The 22,688-nt window shown below is 37.0% G+C and overlaps 1 protein-coding gene across 2 annotated transcripts; it reads right to left on the reverse strand.

The window, feature by feature from the left end:
- Positions 1 to 181: 181 nt before the first annotated feature.
- Positions 182 to 21,546, reverse strand: LOC121871046 (4-hydroxy-2-oxoglutarate aldolase, mitochondrial-like). Of its 2 annotated transcripts, XM_042373131.1 has the most exons (8): positions 21,232 to 21,544; positions 19,416 to 19,550; positions 17,635 to 17,732; positions 14,495 to 14,579; positions 10,126 to 10,205; positions 9,704 to 9,800; positions 6,821 to 6,954; positions 182 to 1,648 (listed from the first exon to the last, which is right to left on the reverse strand). In XM_042373131.1, the coding sequence occupies exons 1-8, from the start codon at positions 21,455 to 21,457 to the stop codon at positions 1,499 to 1,501; spliced, it is 1,005 nt and encodes a 334-aa protein (XP_042229065.1). In that variant the 5' UTR covers positions 21,458 to 21,544; the 3' UTR covers positions 182 to 1,498. The 2 variants fall into 2 exon arrangements, with proteins under 2 accessions (XP_042229065.1, XP_042229066.1); XM_042373132.1 differs by lacking the exons at positions 9,704 to 9,800; positions 10,126 to 10,205 and having other exon boundaries at positions 21,232 to 21,546.
- Positions 21,547 to 22,688: the final 1,142 nt, after the last annotated feature.

Consider the following 22,688-nt stretch of genomic DNA (forward strand, 5'->3'; position numbering starts at 1 on the left):
TTTATTGTCAACGTAATGAAGCTACCTGTCATAATTAGAAGCATAAGCAGAATTAAGAGTGCACAAAACAAAATTAAAGGACAATTCATTAAGCTAACATTTGTGAACTAGTGATAAAAATCTGTACTTTGTATTCTGTATTGTATAAAAATATATCATCATAAATTTCATCATACTGTAGTTCGTTTTGCATTTTATTTTTCATGATACAACAATTAACATTCAATCTCAGTATCAATCTCTAGGTATTTTTATTCTATTCTTGTAACGTATCCTTTTTCCCATCAAATGCTGGGTGGTCTGAATCAAGAGTAACAGAGATTTTAATTTCATTGCCATTCATTCACTTTGTTAATGTACCAATGTGGTGCCGAGTGCGACAGAGGGCTAAGCGCCATCCCCCCAAAATTGAATTATAGTATTATCTGTACTCCCCAACCTTTCCTCTATCTGCAGAAAAACAAACTGTCCCAGCAGCACAATATCTGTAAAACTGAGAGCCACATTAGTGAAGGTAGGTAAAAGCGTCTCTACAGCACGTGATCTACGCCTCGAGGCAGACTGAGTGGGAGACTGGGACAAGCACCCGTGGGCCCCCAATCATAGCCTCTCTTGCTCATAGCGACTCATTATTTTCTGGTTTCTTAGCTAATGGGAGTCCATGTTTCAACAAAAATGTCACTTGAACCTTTTTTTTATTTTCCAACTGGCAGAAAGAAAGGAAGGAGGGCTATTGAGAGAAAAATAAACAAAACAGAGAGGAGGGACAGCGAGGAGGGTGTGAGGGCTGGTGGCACATGGCGTGTCATGTTCCAGCCTGTCCGAGTGACGAGTCTTATCGCACCAACAGAGGGAGGAGGAGGAGGAGGTGGCTGGGAGCGAGGGTGGAAGTACAAGTCATTGTTTACTGCAATTTTTCTAATAATAACTAAAACTTAGTACATACCTCATTTTTTTTTTTTTTTATACTTTTTGGTGCTTGGCCCCTGGTTGAAATATTGGTAATACTTGGTATTGTTCGCTTTTATGCAAACAGTACAATGACCTTTGACTTTCTGGTGTGGACTTAATACATTATTGCTTCCATGTAATGACAATTATACTTCAACAATGCATATTAATCAAACCGCAAACATCAAAAACAATGAAATTTTTGCTGTAAATTTTTTTCAATTAATATGACTTTAATATCTGTGAAACCAGCTTTAAGAGCTCTATACACTGCCACTTGAATGAACTCGGTATCTTCATTGGTTCAAAATTTAAGTAATTTTTCATTTTCACAACTTTAAGAACGTTTTTTTTCAATTGTAATTTTTGGCGCTTGGTCCCTTGTCGCATTTGGCACCTCATACATAATCTGCAGTGGTATTCCCACTGCACACCAAGGGCCCAAGATATCCAGGTATCACATGCTAGTCAATTTTGTCACAAGCAAGAAAAAACACCAAATCAGGAGTATTAGAATTAACAAACACTGATCAAACAAAGGCACTGCTTAAAGGTAACCAGAGTCTACAAAAACTTTATGAAGCTTAGCAACTTCTTGGTCAGGTAGAGACTGTAGGGGAGCACGCGTGGGGCCTCCGTAAAATCCTTTCCAATCCATGACTTTCTTCAATCCTGAGATACCAAATGTCTTGGTAACCTGTATAAAAAAGAAATTATGAAAGATTATTATTTTATCTTAACATTATTTATCTGCGTGTTTTTTCAGTTTTCAACTTCTATAATAACATTCTGCAGTTACAATGAATTTAAGAAAAGGGACCAGACCAAGTACTACTTTAACTTTTTCTAATTTTACCCTCTTCTCCACTGATTGGCTTATTAGCTGCTTGGACAATTACAGTAAAAGTCCAAAAATCCGGATGCCAGAAATCCGGACCACCCGAGAATCCGGACTTTTCGAAAACTCAAACTTTTTTTTTTTTTTTTACCGGGCTTTTGTGTGTGCGCGCGCACGCGTGAGCGCCACAGCTGCACAGCGACAACAAGCGAGGTCGCCACTTTAAAACGAGCAATGAAACTGTGACAACATATGTAATTTTGAGTCCTACTCTTTCCATTTACAGAGTACTGTAAAAGCCCATAATAATGGCTCCTAAAGTAGATAAACTTCGTTGTGTGAAGAGAAAGAAGAACACGTTGAAATTGAGTGACAAACTTGAAATAATTAAGAAACTAGAACGTGGTGTGAGCAATACTTTTCTAATGGAAACATACGACATTGGAAAGTCTACAATTTATGATATAAAAAAGGCAAAGAATAAAATTCTAGAATTCACAGCTTTTTCTTTAAAACTGCTCGTTTTGATAAATGAAGCATGCTATATTTGCTAATGAATAACTATCAAAATGTACCTGTTCATCTCTTCTTTATTCCTCTTTAAATTTGAATTTTAAAAGTACAGTCAGTTCTGCTATAACGCGATAGTTGTGTTCTTGTAAAATATCGTGTTATAGAAAATCGCGTAATAGAAATAACAGGGCTTATGGAGAAAATAGGGTTAGGTGCAGATTACTACTCGAAATTGAAAAAAAATTAGTAGTTAGCCTAACACAAAGGATAGCACAGTCTAAATAAATGTTACATTCATATCTAATAATGAAAAAATACAGTAAATGTAACACTTTACCTTGAAAAAATATGAATATAACTTGATGGGGGAGAAGGGTGATTTTGAGGTTGATAACATCGAGCTTCTCTTCAAGTGTTATATCGTTTCTTTTACGATCATCACCGGGAATTCGATCACCAGAACGCTTCTTGGAGATATTCTTCTTTACCATATTCACAGTTAATACCACAAAATTGGAGAAATAGTAAGCAAAAATCGCGTTACAGCAAACAAGAGTTCGCGTTATACAAATATCGTTCCTCTATTCATAAATCACGAAAGAGCAAATTCGCGTTATCAAAACGCGTTATAGCAGAACTCGCTGTACTGCCTGAGAATCCGGAAAATCCGGGCCGACCCAATCCCCAAACAGTCCGGATTTTTGGACTTCTACTGTAGTCATCTCTGTTACACACAGTTGGCAAATACGTACTGGCTCCAGAATTTATCTGTACTTGCATCAACTGCATCAGTGTTGGTCAAGTTTGGTCTTGAATGAGCTCCCATTTGGTGCTGTCACAACACTCTCCGGCAGATTGTTGCAAGAGTTTACAATTCTCACTCCAAAAAAGTTTGCCCAAACAATTTTCTGAACTTGTGGCTTCTTCAACCCTGAATTGTGACCCCTAATGGGGCGGGCGTCTGCCAACTCCAGGTATGAACACTCAACTGAGTAATGCCCTCCGTGATATTTATAAACTTCAATTTAGTCACCCATTGCCTGCCTATAGTATAAGCTAGGCAACTGCAGGTGTTGTAATCTCCCTGGGTAGCTGAGTTGTCCTTTGGACATTTCCAATCAACTGACAGTCTCTAGCATATCTTGGGGACCAGAAGGGCCGACAGTACTCCATAAGGGGAAGCACCTCACTCTTGAAGAACCTTACCAGGGATGGACTGCCTAGATATCTGAACGACCTTCCTAAAGATCTACATATGTACTTAGTTTAGTTGCTTGATTCACCTTCTCACAATGGTCTGAGAATTTCAGTTCGTTGTCAACATACACACCCAGGTTCTTTTCACATTCAGTCTCTATTAATGCTGATTCTTCATCCCATTGGGATATGTGATATGCCTCCTTACTGTGGGTACAACCTACGTGCACCCCTTACACTTTGTGACACTGAATTTTAGCAGCCATTTCTTCGAACACTCATGAAGCTGACAGAAATTTTTCTGAAGCTCTTCACAGTCTTTTTGGTTCTTAATTTACTTGAATAACATGGCATCATCTGTAAAAATTTGTATGGATAAGTGTATAGGTTCTGGCATGTCATTTATGAAAAAATCACAACAAAGGGCCTAGTACACAGCCCTGTGGTACCCTGCTCCTCACAGGTATGCATGACAATTTCATGCAATTAATCACCACACACTGGTTGGGGTCATGAAGGAAGTCTTCGATCCACGCAAGGACATTTCCCGGAATCCCATACCCTTCCAGTCTAATTCTCAGTCTTTCATGGGGTAAGTTGTCGAAAGCCTTAACAAAATCCATATATACATATATCATTGGTAGTATTACTATCATGTTCCAGAATTTGAGTCCAAACACCTAGCAACCAAAGTAATTGTGTCAAGCAGGAGCATCCAGGCATAAAAGCATGTTGGCATTCCTTTAGAGGGTTATTTCGAAGTACACTAGATGTTCCATCATGACATCTCTTAAAATGCTCTCTCGTACTTTACATACTACGCTGGTCAGGTTCACTGGCCTATAATTATTCATGGAGTGGCAATCGCCCAGTTTGAATATAGGACTCACATTAGCAGTTTTTCAGCACTGGGGACCTGTTGGTCAGCAAGCTCATTGCACAACTCTCTCAGCACTCTGGGATACACCATGTCAGTGCCAGGAATCTTATTAACCTTTAGCTGTGACAATTTATTTTTGATACTCTTCTGAGAAGACAATGTGTGTCAGCACGGTGTCAAACTGTCTTTCCTCAAATGCAGAAAGATTGTCAGGATCCTCTCTTGTAAACACTGAGGAAAATAATGTGTTTAATGTCTCTGCCTTGTTCTGATCTGAGTCTGCATAACTATTATCTTGAAGCCCCAGATCTGATACGCCCACATGTTTTTAATTTCGATTTTGCATAATGGTAGAAAGCCTTTGGTTTTGATTTGACCTCTCTTGCAATCTGGCTCTGGAACTCTTTTTCAGCCCTTCTGCACTCTGACTTTGCTTGGTTCCTGGACCTGGCATACATCCTCCTGTCCTGCTCATCATTTGTCGTAACCCACCCCTTGAACTTCTGAGATTTTTTCTTAACTTTGTCAACCGCTGCATGGTTCAGGTGTAACAGTCTCCTTGTATTCCTGGAGCCAGTAGGTTTGGTCTTGTGTATATATTTATCAATCAAATTGTTCACTTTACTGGCCATGATATTCAGCGTAATGTTTGTGTTCTTGTTTCTTAGTGACTTAGGCGAGTGAATATCCTTATCTCTTCCTGCATCCCATCGTAATTGCCCTTATAATATTTGAACCTTGGCCTAATTTTATCTAATTTTATCATGATGTTCCAACTTGGCCTCCATTACCCCCTTGTTAGTTATGATGAGGTCCAGCAGTTTGGATATTTGTTCCCCTTTGTATTGAGTTGGATCTTTAACATGTTGGAATAGAAAATTGTGTATCAGAGTTTCTACAAAATGAGTAGTAGGGTTATTAAAGTCATTTGGTGTGGTTTAATTTCTTCAGTCGATGTTACTACAGGTATAGTTAAAATCCCCCATGACAAGGAGGTGGCTATGGTCGAGTGCTGTTGCATTGTCAATTAGGGCTCTTAATTTCTTTTGGTTTAGTAATCTACAATTTGGGGATCTGTAGATACATCCAACAATACACAAGTCTCTTCCCTTTACTTTAATTTTACACCACTTCGATTCTTCAAAATCATCCTCCCCTGTACCCTCACCTGGCTGGCTCTAAGCTCTTGTCAAGTATATATAATCACATTCCTCTAAGAAGTTGCCTGACCTCAGGATGGATACATAGGTTAGATAGGTTCATTTTCTCTATGATAAATCATATACTGTAATGTATAAATGCCAGTCGATGTACATTCATGTTCAGAATGAAAAATACCGCTAAAACAAAATTCAAGAAAGTTTGAATAACTCCATTTGAATATTTGTTAAGCAAAAAACAAGTTTTTTCTAAAGAATATATATGTAAAGTTGCTGGGTCTTAGGAGTCAGTGTCCTAGAGTTCAGTATTATCCAAAAACTATAATGGTTTTGTAGCACACTTGAAAGATTATATGTGTATTTCCTGTACACACAAAAAAAAAATATATATATATATATTGTTATGGCTTTCTTGCATCCTCCTCTATCATTTAGTCAATTCTCACTTCACACTTTCTACCATAGCACTGTCAGCTGATGCAGCCTCCCCAGTGAGTCACACAGTGTAGTTCAGCTTGTCAAGTCAGTGTTAAATTACTGTGAATTTGTTGACTAGCTGGTTTACCATTTACAGTATCTTGAGCAACCAAGCTTGAATCACAATTGCTTCAGTCTGAATCATTAGCCTACTCAGTGAAGCTTTACATCACTGCAAGTGCGCAATCAAAATCTTCAAAGATCCTCCAAATCTTGGTACAGTGGCAGCCTTAACAGCTGGATGGTCTTGGATATCGATGGCTGTGCAAATGCTGCATGAATATTGTCAGACTTTGGTCTGATGCTGCAAATTGTGCTTTTATTTACCTGTGCTGTACCACATTTCAGCATGCCAATACTGATGGATTTACTTGGCATTTAAGTTCATATCAAATTTTAATTTTCTCTTCTAAATTAAATTTTTTCTTATTTTTCTCAACTGAACTGGAAGCAGCTGCTGAGTGTTTATATATCTTGGCAAGTGGTGCACATGGCAAACTCAAGGGAATTGTGATAGTCCATGACTTTGAACAAGCACTGAGTGATGCCATGATTGCAGCTGGGAAATTGTGCATGTATTGTAGTTGTATTAGGCAGTGGTTGATTTAAAATGTTAAAAGGTTGGCTTTCCTTGTGAAATAAAAAATCTCTTGTAATACATAAGAAAAGGTTAATTTAAGAAAGCCCCCCCCCAAAAAAAAAATTAAAAACATTATGAAATAAACTGAGGCTACTGTACAGTTAAAAAAAAAATAAGAAAACTTGAATGTTACTAAAGAAACATTGGATCATGAATTTACTTACTGCTGAATTTGGAGCAATAAGTTGTTTTTGCAGCTGAACAGCAGCTTCAATGTCACCCTCAACTGTAAGTTTGTGCAGCTGACACACAGCCTCACCAAGAACATTTGCTAGAGCACACACTCCACCAACACCACCTGAAGGTAAAAGGCAGTTTTAATTACAGTATATGCTTCATGGGAAGTTAGGGTATACAGGTATTATGCAGTTATGTATATTCTGTACTGAGGTCATGTTTGAAAATTACCTTTGTGCTAATTATCCCCTACTATACCAGCCAACTGATGACAATGTTCATTATATTATATATGACTACAAGCAGCTGGACCTTGATGATTTACACATAAATTCATTTTCTAGTTGGCCTAATCATAACGTGAACCCATGCAACCTACAGAGGACAAGTGCCAGCCACTACTGGTGTCACAGTCTATCTCATCCCCCATTCCAAAATATCCGTACCAATTTTCTGCGCTGTCTATCTCTTTTAAGATCTGACCAAGAGGAGAGCACATACCAGGAGGAGGAGAAACTAGACTGGTCTAATCACTCCCTGCTGGTTTACACGATCCCCCTGCCCCATACCAAGCTAATATTTCTTTATCAGAAATCACTTTCATCCAAATATTTTGTATATAATATTAGTTTCTTGTTGTGAAAGTGCATAAATGGGGAGTATCTAGACTGGGGGGATGGTTTTATTGAATCTTATGCATGCGCAGTAGTCAAAAGGATGTTTTGGACTGAGATAGCAGAGAGACTCTGACACTGGGTAATAAAGGAAGACACTCCCAGCATGCTGGCCTGGACTCAAGTGGGTAAAACTATTGTTAAGACATAAACAAGCTTTAGGGAACAACATCGGAAAAGAATAATACATTAGATCCTTGATATTCGTAGGGGTTAGATTCTTAAAGCCCCGTGAATGTAGAAATCTAAGGTCAATAGGAAAAGGGACTTAGGTTTCTGGTACGACAGAACATATGGGTAGGAATGGTAAATGTTTATGAACAATGACTACAATAAACACTGTACAGTACGGGTAAATAATAATAATCTATATTTAGTACAATATAACCTCTATACCGAACTTCTATACTGTATACTGAAATTCTCTATACAGTATGTACTGTATACCGAACTACTCTTCAGATTCCAGTAGTACCTTTCGATTCCAAATTTATTTGCTATACAGGAATACCCCAGTTATCGCAAGGGATGCATTCCTAGAAGTTATTGTGAATAACCAATTTGCAAGCATCAGGGAAATTTTCCCCATAAGAATTGATGTCCCAGCTCACAACTTTCACCATATATTTTTTTATATACTGTACTGTACAGTGTACCCCCTCATTATCTGAGGCTATTAGGGACCAGGGTCGCATGTATACTGTAGTACCAGTAAATGTGAGGAGTAAATAAAAATTATACTAAAAAAACAAGAAAATACCGCATTGTCAGTTGGTAATAGTTTTACTAGATGCAGAAGAGTTGGAGGGCTGAGATCTCCAACACTCCTCCCACAATCTGTGGGCTAACATGCACTTGAGAATTATTTATTCCCTTTATGCTTTTGAGTTTATGATAATCATTGTTTTTGTTTTTTTGCACACACTGTTTGAACGATTGCATATGCACGTAACAGTATTTTCTCGATTTAACAAACTAATTCAAGCCATCCCTTTCCGTTAAATTGAAATTTCCATTATTGTCGCTCGATTTAGCGAACTAGTTCATTAAATCGAGCGTTATTCCATTAAATTTTGCCGCTTGGCACGTGGGGTTTGTTTATCTGCTCAGTCTGTGTCCTACCGCCACTATGTGTATTGTTCACTGCTACCTCTCGGTCAACTAACTACCAGAGTTGTAAAAAGTACTGGACTTTGTTACTTGTATTGTTACTTAAATAGAAGTAAAAGTATCCTAATGTCAATGTACTCAAGAAGAAGTGAAAAAGTATCTCATTCTTAAAGTACTCAAGTACTGAAAGTGAAAAGTAACAACAAAATTATAATTTGTCTCAAATATTAAAATAAATTCACAGTAAATTAAAAACAAAATTAGTCAATTAATGATAAAAATAAAAGATACATAGCATTACACACCTTTATTTTCAAATCTTTCTATTAAGATTAATCAATAACTGATTCTCAAAATTATTGTTGTCCAATCAGGATCTTTTAGGCTCAAATATAAGCCCAGCATGACCTACCGAAAGAGAATATGTTCAGTCACTCTTCTCCCATCAATCTCTTTCTTCCTTATCCACACAAGTATCGTCAACGTGGACTTATGGTCCGCATACATAATGTTGTTTCTGCTCGCATTAGGTTAGGAGACCTATCTGCCATGTATCTGAGGTGGGGGATGACCCACACTTCTCTTCCTGTAAACTCTGTAACTGTCCCAATGCTAGCACCCTTCAACACTGTTGCCTTGACTGTCCCACAGTCAGGGACCTCCTACCACAGGGAGTCATTTATTCGTAATAAGTAAAATTTAAATTCTTGAACGCTACCCATGCTTTGGTGGGTGCAGGGCATAATTAATCTAATACCAATTTCTGTATTCAAAAAGCAATTAAATTGTCAAAGCAATGTATGTATCAAAATATTACTTCACTACTTGTTACACTGTCATCAAAAGATTTTGAGTAGTAAGGTCAATTTCCTTATCTAAGTACAACTGTCCTCGAAATACAATAAAAAACCCTGATTTATTTATTTAACATGGAAACTAAGATTTAAGAGTGAATAATCATTGCTTGGTATCAAAGAAAACCCTAACTGAAAAGTTCAAAAGTATTACAAATCTTTAAACAAAAAAGCAAGCGCCAACATATAAAAAGCCTTGCAAAATATGTATGATAAAAGCTCAGTCTCTAACCTAGTTGTAGTGATGCTAGAAGGAAGCTAGCAGATCCAGCAATCAATTGGAAATCTGTACCCTTTGTCTGATGTATTATACTACCAATTTTTGTGATCTGTAATATAAAAGTTATTTGTTACAAATCTTCATCAACTTTAATAGCTCTAACTTTTAAGGGATGATACAGCTGCATCATTTCATGAAGTTTTCTGTTCTTTTGCATCATCTGAGTTGCCTCTTAAGTGAGAAATATGAAACATCTGATCCACAAAGATTATACTCAGGAAAAAAAAAAAGTTTTCTGGGTGGTTATGGGGGGGCAAATACCTAGACTACCAAACCTCCAGGTAAGCTGCCATTTACTTTCATATATAAAAAAGATACAGTATATACACTATATTTCCCTCTTTTGTATATCTGAGAATTAAAAAAATACTTACATCTCCACCACTCTCCTTTATACCAATGATGTTTGGATGCTTAGCAAGATCAATTATCACATCAAGGCTTAAGTCAATCACTGAAAAAGAAAGCTTAAGTCAAAACCATAAATAAATAAACTTGAAGTTAATTCATTATAGATCTGGTTATGATATACTGTAGTATGAATAATTTATACTTTGCCATTTTCATATATATGATCATTGATCTAATTTCACTTTCATTGGCAATATTACAAGACTGATGTATGAGACATACTGTGCCAGAATTCTAGTAATCTTACTTTTTCTGAGACGACACAATGATATGTACCAAGTAACTTAAGGCTGGTTGCCTGGGTGCCAATTTAAAATGTGAAAATTCTTCATACAACAAAAAATAGCTCACTTAGCTGTGAATGTTGTTGTGTCTTATTATCCTCAACTCAAATGTAATGCAAAATCTTCGAAAGCTGCATTAGTGAGTCAAGCAGAAATTCATACTTCTGTGACTATAGTGATCCCTCAGTTAATGAGCGCCTCAGTTAACGAAATTTCGGTTAATGAATTACCTTCCATAAGATTCTTCACTTCGGTTAACGAGCAAACCCTCGATTAATGAATTCCTTACGAGAGCCCCTCAACATGTTTTCGCTTGCTCACTAGCTGTCATATTAGTCTGCTAATACAGTAATCGGTTCTAGGGCTTAAATTCCTTACCATTTTAGTAAATATCAAGAAGGTTGTACTATTCAATCATTTTAAAAATTTTATATTAAATTTTTTAGTCATTTTAACAATTATTGAACATAATTGAAGTTCAGGAAACTAGTTTTATGCGCGCCAAACAGCCACTCAACACACCAAGCTTGGCGTCAGTTTGTTTACCAGTTCAGAGGAAGGAACATCTTGTTTGAGACTGAACATAAATGCTTTTTTTTTCTGTTTCTAGTCAAATTATTGGTCATTTTGAAATATATTTTACATACCCTATTGATAATATATAGCACAGTGCAGTGTTGATTTAAAGAAAATAATCTTGAATTACACCAAATGAACTAAAATTTTATGGGTGAAATGGCAGCATGGGGTGACTTCTCTTCCACCTCAATGCCTTCTCTTCTCCCTTCTCCTCCACCCCCATTCTAATTCCCATCATCATCATCATCATCAACCAGGAGCCTTCTACATGCACACCTCAAAGTAATTGTACTTTATTGCATTTATTTTTCGTTTGTATGTAATTTTCGGTGAGCTGAAACCAATTACCCAAAAACCCATTGAAACAATGGTTTCGGTTAACAAAATTTTCGGTTAACCAACAACCTTCTGGAACAAATTGTGCTCGTTAACCGAGGGACCACTGTATAGTGAAATTTGAATCATCAAACAGAAGACAATATATGCATAAGCAGCCTGGAAAAAAAAAAACTGTTTTGCTATGTTTGTTATGTGTTAGGTACTCTGAGCTTATGGATCCTAAAGTTATAACTAGAGGTTCCCTGCACAGTCCATACTAAAATGCATACAAAGTTGGGAGACTTTGTTGATGGTGGACAAATCCCATGGGTGGACTACCTTCAAGCTATAAGGGTGGGGTAAAACACTAGCTGTTGAACTTTGAGTCTGGGATTGGTATCTGATGAGTCACCCTAAATCAAACCAGGAAAAAGGTAACTAGAGTAAAAAGAGAAACGTTAGCTTGAGTGGAGATATGAGTGGATGAAATGGGTGTTTTAGGCAAGTGGGGAGTGCCTATGTAATAACTAATGGCACTCTGAATGAGAAACTGAATCAAAGAAAAAATGAAGGGAAGAAATACAGGCATCCCTCGAGATACAAATGTTGTAGATACGAAAATTCGCTTATATGAATTTCCTAAATTGACACCACTTTTAGGAGATACTAAAAGCTTCCCCCCACTTTTATAAATTTGGGTCTGGGCAAAAATTCAAATCATGGGCTAAGAGTCAGCTAGCACAGCCAATTTGGGGAGAGATACACAGAGTAAGGCCTGTACAGTACACAGTCCACCAGTGCTCACCCCCTTGTGGTGGTGAGCCCAGACTGCCCTCCCATAAGGTAATGTACCAAAGTTTACAGTATTTATTTTTTTTCATGTGTTAGATAGTAAGTGTGCAGATTGTGGGAGAGACAGAGCGGGTGGTGGGCGGTGAGGTGTCGGGCCCTGTGAGTTGCCTTTATGTTATTTTTTACTTGTATTTTCTGGTAGATAAAATTTTTTTTTTTACTGTTATATGCACACACAATCTTCATACAGAAAGTTAAAAAATAAAATACAATAACAATCATACAGTCAAAAACATAAAGGAATTAAACATTATGTGCTCGTGTTCCCTCACCCTAAATCACTGCTCCTGCTAAATGGCAATACAGTACATAATTTTTCTTTTATTTATTATTATTATTATTTATTCCTCACATTTACTGGTACAATATATATTATTCTGTGTACAGTACAAAGGATAAGTTCTTCCACATGCATACTTCCTACGCATTCAGCTTGTGACACAGTTCAGGCAGTCACCCAGCTGACACACAGATGTGGTTGCCACCACGGTGGGTGTGTATGGTGTGACGTCCCGTCAGGTGGGAGCTCAGCCACACAGTTGTAATCCACCGCCTCATAACACATTTATTTCCCACATATGCTCTTCATTTTTCTTATTCTATAGCTTTATATTATATTTTCCATATTTCTAAGCCACATTAGAGTACTGTAATGATTTTTCGAGAACTTTTGCAGTTTCATTACAAGTAACAATAAATGTGGCGGTTAGGCTGGTCACCCGGAGACATAGTTATAGCCCACGACTACACACACGTTCACTTCTTACACATACACACCCATACTCGTCATTTTATTTATATTATAGTTTAATATTATACTTATTTTGAAGCAACATCATTTAAATAGTGGAATCAAGTTGAAGAAGTCCGTTTTTCTGAGACAAGTGCTAAGAGTCAGCTGGTGTGGCCACCTTGGAGAGAGAGTGCAGACTCATCTGCCTCCCATAATGTAATGTACCAAAGTTAAATAGTACTGTATTTTATTTTCACTTTTTTTTCTTATGTTAGGTGTAAATTAGAGTATAGTTGTGTACTATTTATCACTAGGTAGGTAGTTTTTGTTCCTGAAACAGAACCTATTTTGTGTTTTTGGGTTATGATATTGGGTCATTTTTGTCATTAGGGAACTGAACCCTATTTTTCCCATAAGATTATCGTGATACATAAATTTACCTAAAAAATGTGTATCTCAAATACAAAAAATTTACTGTCAATTCAAATGTACAGTCTTTTTATATCAATTAGCAATTTAATAGCAAGGTAAAACTAGCAATAAATACAGTGGTTGTAAGCTCCCACTGGGTATTGGTGAACTAGAAAGATTAAACATTAAAGGACAGGTACATTTACGTGCACTGTCCACCCAGGATGGGGTATATTTTGCTACATAGAAAACGGAGCAAATTGCGTAAGATAGAGTTGTTCAAATACATGTAGAATGCATCCTAATTAGATATTTAAATTTTTTACACCATTAGAAAGCTGAATCTTTTTCTTACAAATTCATATTAATTTTAGTCAATAAATAAGAGTAATAATAATTTCTTAGAAAACTCACAAGTTGAACTGGAAGTACTGTAATATACATGTTTTTACGGCTAAACATCATGTGATATCCGCCGCCCTTTAAGGGTTAATAAAAAAAAAAAAAAACTGCAAAAAGCATAACTTTACTAGGTCAACACGACTCAAAGGTGGGTTGCAGCCTATGGTTTGAGAACGTCTGGGCAAAAGGAATGGAAAATGAAGATTGATAAAAAGGTACTGTTAAAAAATGGATGGTAATAGAGAAAGGGAAAGATTGAAGAGGCGATGGAAGAATGGGATGAGGGATGGACATCCACAAACCAGTGGTATGTATGGTGAAAATTTGTGGAAATCCTGGCAATATTTAGTTTTTTGGGACAGGTGATCCTGGGAGGGAAACATTATAACAAACTTCATTTTACCTTAGTAAAAGAGTGAATGACAGTGAATGAATTATGTGTGTGTGTGTGTGAGCATGGGAATGCATCATGAACTAAAATTCAGAAAATTTGACATAAGTTTTAACATAACTTTCAATATACTACAGTAATTGTTCCACTAGTGTTTGAGGCTATTTGTTGAATTTCACTCACACAACTAAAAATGACTTTTCACTACCATTAATTAATTACCGGTATGTGATTTCCCTCAAACAGCAATTCAGTCAAACATTAAATCAAACTTAGAAGACAGAGTTCAGTAATAATGTAATAATAATTATAATAAAAAACCCACTTAAGACAGCACTACTGTACAACCTGTTATTATATACCTGTAAAAGCAGGAACACTGTAGAGAATGAGAGGAACAGGGCAGTTGTCAGCTACAGCAGTAAAGTGCGCGTGGAGTGCCTTGTCCTGGGGTGACAGATATACCACAACTATCATATATGAAGAGTCCAATGATAACACAGTTAATGTCACATTAGTAAGTTATATGTGCTAATCAGTGTCTTAACACCCACAATGTTAAGATGAAGTGATGAATGAAATGTCAAATGTCACGTCATTTGAGTTCAGGTAAAGCAAATAAAATGTTACGGAGAAAACAAATTAAATGCTATACAGCCACATTGTACTGTATGTTATTACTGTACTACCCTGTACTGTATATACTTTTATTTATGAATGATAATACCTGTACAGAACATTATAACATACATAACTCATCTAAATTACGATAAAAAAGTAGAAATGTGTTACAGCATAATTATGTGGCACCAATCAACTAAATGAGCTATTGTCTGTGTGAGGTCTTCACCAAATGACAACATGCCATGCAGGAGAGGGAAAATTGAGGTGCACTCCCAGTTTAAGGTGTTTTTTTTGACAGACCTTGATGGATATCATACACTGCATTTATTATTTCTGGATTGTATTGATAACTCATTTGACTGTGGTCAAACAGCAAACCAAAAGGGCTCACCAAGAAAAAAAGCTGTAACCCTTTTAGCAGTGAGTAAGATTTCCTGTAGTGACCAAATTACTGAATTCTCAAAAAACAGTAAAAAGAATTTTTGTCTTTAAATGTTGTAAATGTCCATCTATACTGTAATTCATAACAGCAATCAATCATCAGAATTTTTTTAAAACAGCTCAAAGCTAAGTGATGCCGAGTTTCAAAATTTCCCTCACTTCCAGAAACATCCATTACTGTACAGGCATACTGTATATAAAACAAAAACCAGAAACAAATAAAATGCAGAACTGTGAGTCAGCTCTAGCTAAAAACTGAGAAATTTTTGCAGAAGAGAGGATGGTACAACCTTCATCCTTCTTATCTTGATGTACAATCCACGCCACTCATAAGCAATACAGATTGGTGGCCTTAAAATTCCTAATCGGCAACATTGCTGTGTCCACCCCTACGTGAGAAACACACAAACCTGGCAAATAATTGGTGGTCAGCCAAGGTGTCAAGTCGATTTTTACCCTTGAACATGTTAACACACAGAGGTCCAGGGTTCGATTCTCGACAAGAGAGGTATTGTTTGTATATGCAAGTCCGTGTGCTATATGGACTGCTGAGATATATATGTAGCCTCGTGTTTCCTAGCTGGATTCGGTAAAATGCTACTATGACCACATAGTAGGCACGGGCAATCTCCGATGGAGGTTCACGTTGCTTAAAAAAGACGAATGAACAGGCTTTGTGTGAAATAAAACAAAGCTTAGGATTGCTTTTGTTGTCCTTGTGGTGCGGTGGTAGCGTTCCCTGTTCACACGCAGAGGTCCAGGGTTCGATTCCCAACTGGTGAGGTATTGTTTGAATGTGGAAGTCCACATGCTATATGGACGGATGAATACTTAAGTAATTTGAGTTATATTCTATCTTGTGTGTATATATATATATATATATATATATATATATATATATATATATATATATATATATATATATATATATATATATATATATATATATATATATATATATATATATATATATATATATATATATATATATATATATATATATATATATATATATATATATATATATATATATATACAAGATAAAATATAACTCAAATTACTTTAGTAGTCACAGTTTTTAAAGGGGGAAAAGTTTGAATGCATACACATACAACTACTAAGTTTGTATTGGTACTCCCCAATGGGCGGAGGTGGTAAAGCGAGTGTGTGGTGGGTAGTGAAGTGGAGGAGGCGGATGGCAGGATGGGAGGAGGAGGGTGGGAGCGGAAGAGGGGGGTGGGAGCGGAGGAGGGCGGGAAAGGAGGAGGGTGGTGAGTCACTGAGAATCTACGCCGAGCCGAGAGAGCGTAGCGGGGCCAGACGAGAGGGGATGATGCGCCGTAGATAGTTCTGTAGTACCGAAACGCTTAGCGGGACGACGTTAAGCACGGACTTACTGTATTGTAATTTATTTACTGTAATTTCAACAGAGCATTGATCATTATCATGGTCTATCTCCTCTTCTATTGTAAGGTTTAGGAGAATTCAAAATTAACAGCATTTACAGGAACGAATGAGGCCACTTTCAGTTAACAGGTAGAACTAAGTACAATAGACCCTTACCAAACGCGGATTTCCCATCTGCGGAATCCATGTATCCACGATTTTCCCTCTGTAAACCATTTCACGAAGGTATGCGGGATTTAAAAAAGTAATTCAATATATACTGTATTAAAATTAACCACTTTACAGGTTGGAAACATAACTTTATGGGCATGTGTTGTTTCAGCGCCACACTTGGATATGGCCATGGGTGTGGGTGAACAATATTCTTGCCAAAAATTCCTCCTTATCGACAAAATGTGGAGCGAAGGCGAACCTCGAGGTACGGTGGGTGTCTGTCAACCTCTTTGTCAAGGCTCATTGGTGGAATATCCAGTGTAAATAAGCAGTGGCCTGTTTTGATACTCAAATAACATGTTATACAGTGTAGTCTATCATGTCCATAGTTAAAACAAATGCATGGGTATGCTTTAGACACAGAAAGAAAATATATTTTTTAATTTTGTTATCCACGTTAATGCATTCATGGGCAAGTGTTGACTTTACACCTAGGCTGACCAATGATTAATTGCCTGGTTTGTGCATTTCCTGAGGTGGTGATGGGGGTGGAGGGAAGGAGCCAGAGAAGTTGCCAGTTAGGAATTTCGAGGCTACCAGTCTGTGTGGCATATAGTGGTGTGGACAGTACATAAAAAAATTAAAGTAAATTCACTTCAAAAAACAAGGCAATCTGTAAGACCATTAGAAATTTGTTAAAAAGGGTTTAAGTTAATGCCTCAAAGGTCTGAGAAATGTTATTTAGAGACTCACATATCTGCATGGGAACACCATAAATGGATGTAATTGTATATATTTTTTTTTTTTTATTGGACTAGTAACAAAAATAAATTTGATAAAGGAAAATTCTTTTTACATTTCTATAGATGAGTATTACCTTCATGGCTCCTTTATAGTAGCTTGGAGTGACCACCATAACTGCATCAGCACCAGCATCAGCCATCTTTTGAGACATGTTGATTGTGTCTCGTGTTGCTGAAGAATAACTTTTTTCAGTAAATGATTTTCAACATGACTAAATTTATAATGAAAAACAGTTTTGAAAAAGAAAAAAAATCAGCTATACACTGGTGCATTAATCACAAACAGTGCTATGTAATCATACATTTTGCACAAAATAAGCCTTCTATTATAAAATGCAAAGCAAAGTGATACTCATTATTCTCCCTCTGATTCTGCAACATCCCAATATATTTGGTAGGAATGCTGAAGTATGCTTTAGCACACCCTGATTTCCATATTTACTTATCTTACATTTACAAATACTGTATTGTAGTTCTTCTTTACATGTGAAACTTTAAATTAAATTTTTGCCCTGGTATGCTGATATGATAAAAACATATTTAAAAATTCCCAAACATTAACAATTATGGTCATAAGTACTATTATCATTGCCCTAGCATGAAGTAAAAGAGTCAGTAAGGTGCTACACATTGCACAACAGAGTATCTAGGATATCAAAATTAATATTCAGCATCCCCTGGTGGCCCTCCTTTGGACATTTTCAAGCAACTGACAGTCTGTAGCATATCTTGGGGACCAGACGGGGTGACAGGACAGTTCTCCAAATAGAGAAGCACTTTACTCTTGAAGAACGTTATGAGGGACAGACCACCTAGACATCTGAACGACCTTCTTACGAGATCTAATAATTTAGTTGCTTGATCACCTTCTACTCACAAAGGTCCGAGAACTTCAGTTCGTTGTCTACATACACACCCAGGTCCTTTTCACATTTGGTCTCTGTTAATGTTGTTTCTTCGTCCCGTTGGAACATGTCAATGTCATACACCTCTTTACTATTGGTACAAAACCCGAACAAGAACATTTTTATTCTTCTACCGACTAGCTTTATTCTTGAGGAAAAAAAATCCTTCTACAGATATTTTTTTATCAAATACTGTAGCTGGTTAACCCAGACCATTGTTCTTAAATATTACCAATAAGTAAATTGGAAAAAATAAAAGGAAAAGTAAGTGTAGAAAGTGAAAGAAGTATAAGTGACGATACATCTCTTATTAATTTAGAGGCTGCAACCACTAAGACATATGTGATAAATGAAAAGATACACCAGGAGAAAGAAATTTTATCCCATCTTTTGATGATCGTGCTTATGAGGTCAAGTGGAATAATGTGACTTAACTTTTGTGTGTGTGTGTGTGTGTGTGTGTGTGTAGATATTAACGAAATAACTTCATTACTATGCAGCTCTGCTAATGATCATTTCAATAATCTAATTAGACAAGAATTATAATTATTACTTCTGAGTGATGTACAATATTCAAAGATAGTACAGCTACTCCTTGACTTACGACATACTCGACCTACGACCACCCGGACATACGACCGCCTCAGTCGTCCCAAAATTTTGTCAAATTACGTACTTTCGAGTCCCAACGTTAGTGATTGCACTGTGTACTAACAAAATTTTCGTTTGTAATTCACTTTAAATGGCTGGCAAGCTTAAAAGTGAGAGTTTTGTGGTGCTGAGAAGAAAAAGAGACACCCATTTTAGATTTTCCATGTATTATTTAAGCATTTTCGACTTACGACCAATTCGACTTACGACCTGGATTTGGGTCCCTAACCCCGTCGTAAGTCGAGGAGCAGCTGTAATGATCACTTTAGCAAAGTAATTAACACATTACTGACACTCACATTCACATCCTGAGCCTGCCAATACCAGCTTCCCTGAATCATGAGGGAGAAACTCTCGGACGCGCTTCACCAGGTCAACCCGCTCTTCAGAGGTGAGGTACACATATTCTCCATTACTCCCCTCCACTACCAAGCCTGAAGGAAAAAGATACATTAGCTTCAACAAGTTTAACCTCTACTTTTATAAAAAAAAAAAGTGAGTTTTGTTTTGAACATAATAAATAAAACAGGCAATTTCCGGCAGAAATCAAGGTCAGAACCAATCAAAACACACAAAAATACAATAGACAAACATAGTTTTGACTTTCTAACAGAGTTGTGTGAACTACTATAAATTTAGTACACAAAATATGGCAACCCCACTCTTACAGCTGTTTGGGATGGAGCAGTAAATCTCGAAAGGTGCAGTACACCTTCAACGGAGCTAACTACTTGATTAGGTCAATTTATAGTATTACACGGGTCTTTCTTTTAATAATAGAAATAGGTTTTCCTATGTATTTTCAGGAGTTTCAAACGAATTTGATATTCATTTCCACCGGAAATCACGTGTTTTTTTATACCCCCCCCAACAATCATAACAGAAAAATTTTGATTTTTTTCAGAATAAATAACAAATTACATTAGTATTATTTTCTTGTAGCTCCGTTCATTCCTACCACTAATCTATTATCATATTCGAATAAGACGTCTAATTATAAGATAATTTTCATCTATTACATTACCGGCGGAAATGTATAATAACAGAGATAGCTCTTCCAAATAAATTTATATGTTCTTCCATTATTTCCCACCATTATTGCCTGCCTCTCACCTAACACTGCGTGTCTCTCGCGTCTCCTTCATAAATCATGACGCGCATACGTACCCGTACACGTCAAGCGGCCAATCAAAAGCGTTTTTGCTAATTCAGAGTATATTTGGCACAATCAAAATCAAGTTTTATTTTGGGTCTCTCATATTTGAAATTCAAGTTCAGTTCCGACCATGGAAGTCTGCGATGGATGTCACTTAAAGTATATGGAGCTGATTGCGAGTTTTTGGAAGAAAAAAAAACGTAGAAACTATAGCATTTTTTCGATCGCATGGTGTTCTTCCAACCTCAGTAAAGTGTACTAAGAGCAAGACGGAATGTAAATATCGCAAAGACCAACATATGTGACGTTGTGTAAGAATCCCAGAATGCAACGACGAACAAGAACCAGGCCAATAAGGTAAGAAATAGGTGATTCCATCATATGGTGAGAGTCAGGTTAGGTTATTGTTTTTCTAGTGTTTTATTGTGTATTTGTTAGTCGCTTAGGCACTTTTTTTCTCGGAAAACGTCAAACAAACAAAAATCGCTAAAAAACCCAGCTAATTTACACCAAAAAGGAAGGTCATATTCGGTCTCAGCACACACAAATACGCTAGAAAAATATATTTTTAACTTGCTATAAGTGAACGGAGCTACAAGAAAAATTTACCATTATATTACCAACCAACCAAGAAAACCAAACCTAACTTAACCTAACCCGTTGTTCATGCCCCAGAGGCTTAAAGAGCGAGGGCGGAGACCTGGAGCGACGTGTGAGCAGGAGGTCAGACCACCTCCGCCATAAGTAAACAAATCATGGCGACACTTTTGAGTGAGCGAAAGTAATAATCTTTCAAAATGAATATCTCAGTTATCCTTAATTTCCGGTGGAAATATCATAGAAGAAAAATGTCGTAGAATTGTGTAACCATTTTGGGATACATATTTTTAATATGGAAATAAAGACCGGTGTGATACTATAAATTCACCCTTGATTATAACTAATCATCTTGCTCTTACCTCTAAATGGAATCTTGCTCCACAAATCAACATTGAAGGCTAACTTGTCATAAGCTATTGTCTCGTCCTGGTTGAAGGGTGTTGGCATGGGTGGATACACTCCTCCAAGGTCCAGTTGTGCTGCTGACGCTCGACATGGTGACAGTGATAGTGGGCGTAGCTGGAACGCCCGTGAGGCCGTCCACTTCAAAAATCTACTGACTACACTCTTCCCTAGCAGTGCCATGTTGCAACTACTGGTGACGGTGCCAGTGCCAGCACATCACCACACTGTTCAACACTTGAGCTCATTAAGGCAGACCGCCCAACAACACAATTTTTACCCTAGGATGAATATCGACTTAGATTATTATTTTTATGATTATGTAGCCAAGATTATCCTGATTTTTTCATTTTATTATCAGGCTAAGGTAATAAATTTTCATTTTGTTTATTTTTTATATCGTAATTTGCTGACTTGCTAAGAGAAGCAAAATTTTTTTATATAAAAAGTAAGTTCTTGTGGCATATCTAAACGTCATTTATACTTACTTTTTTCTTTTATCCTCTAAGATAAGATAAAGCTTCACGGGTTTATCATTAGTTAAATTGCTATAATAGCTCCCATTTATATAACTTACTTGCGTCATCTTAGGAAAAATAAAGTATTACACCAGTGGCCAGTTGGTTGTTAAACACATGTCGCTAATGGCTGTGGACATATTTCACAACCTTTCTAAATTCTTTCCAAGTATAGTATAAATATCTATCCTTGTACAGATAAAAAAGTATATGGGTCACTAAAGCATCATCAATAGTAGCAGTTATAATGACTGTGTGGTGCCTTATATCATAATCTTTAGTGTTCATAATATCGTGTTGGCAACTTTATAATGCACTTGTTATCACAATAATAAGTCAGGCAAAAAACTTAAATGTAACCAAGGCCTGCGTCTTTTACTTGGATTATTATGTTTTCTTTGAACTAGGGAACTTTAATTTCCATTCATTAAGGATTCATGGTAAATGTCAGGAACAAAGGTACCAATGAATATTATATTCCTTGAATGACATTGTGGGGTTCAGGGTGTTTGGTTCACACTCAGGATGGGATGGAGAAAGGAAACTCACAATGTGCTCACTGTATACATATTGTATTGGATGTACAATGCAGCTTGGTGCTGGGAAGGCAGCATGGTTACAAGCGTTGAGTAGAGAGAGCTGGTTGGTGAGGATGCCCAGAGTGAGGGTGTAGTGGATTTCTCCCCTACAAACGCTGTTTGTCGCTGAGTAGCCGACCCCACGAATTCCCCAGTGTGTGCCTCATGGTCTAGGTCAACCAGCGCCGCCATACATCACGGAGGTCAACTACTAAGCCACGCCTACCCCACGCTATTTAAGACCTGACCTCGTGGTGACTGTCTCTTTCTACCTACACCAACCAGCCAGCAACACCTCCTCCGCCTGCCTGGCGGCCC

The sequence above is a fragment of the Homarus americanus genome, unplaced genomic scaffold, assembly GCF_018991925.1.
Source record: "Homarus americanus isolate GMGI-L3 unplaced genomic scaffold, GMGI_Hamer_2.0 scaffold52512, whole genome shotgun sequence".
Classification (NCBI taxonomy): domain Eukaryota; kingdom Metazoa; phylum Arthropoda; class Malacostraca; order Decapoda; family Nephropidae; genus Homarus; species Homarus americanus.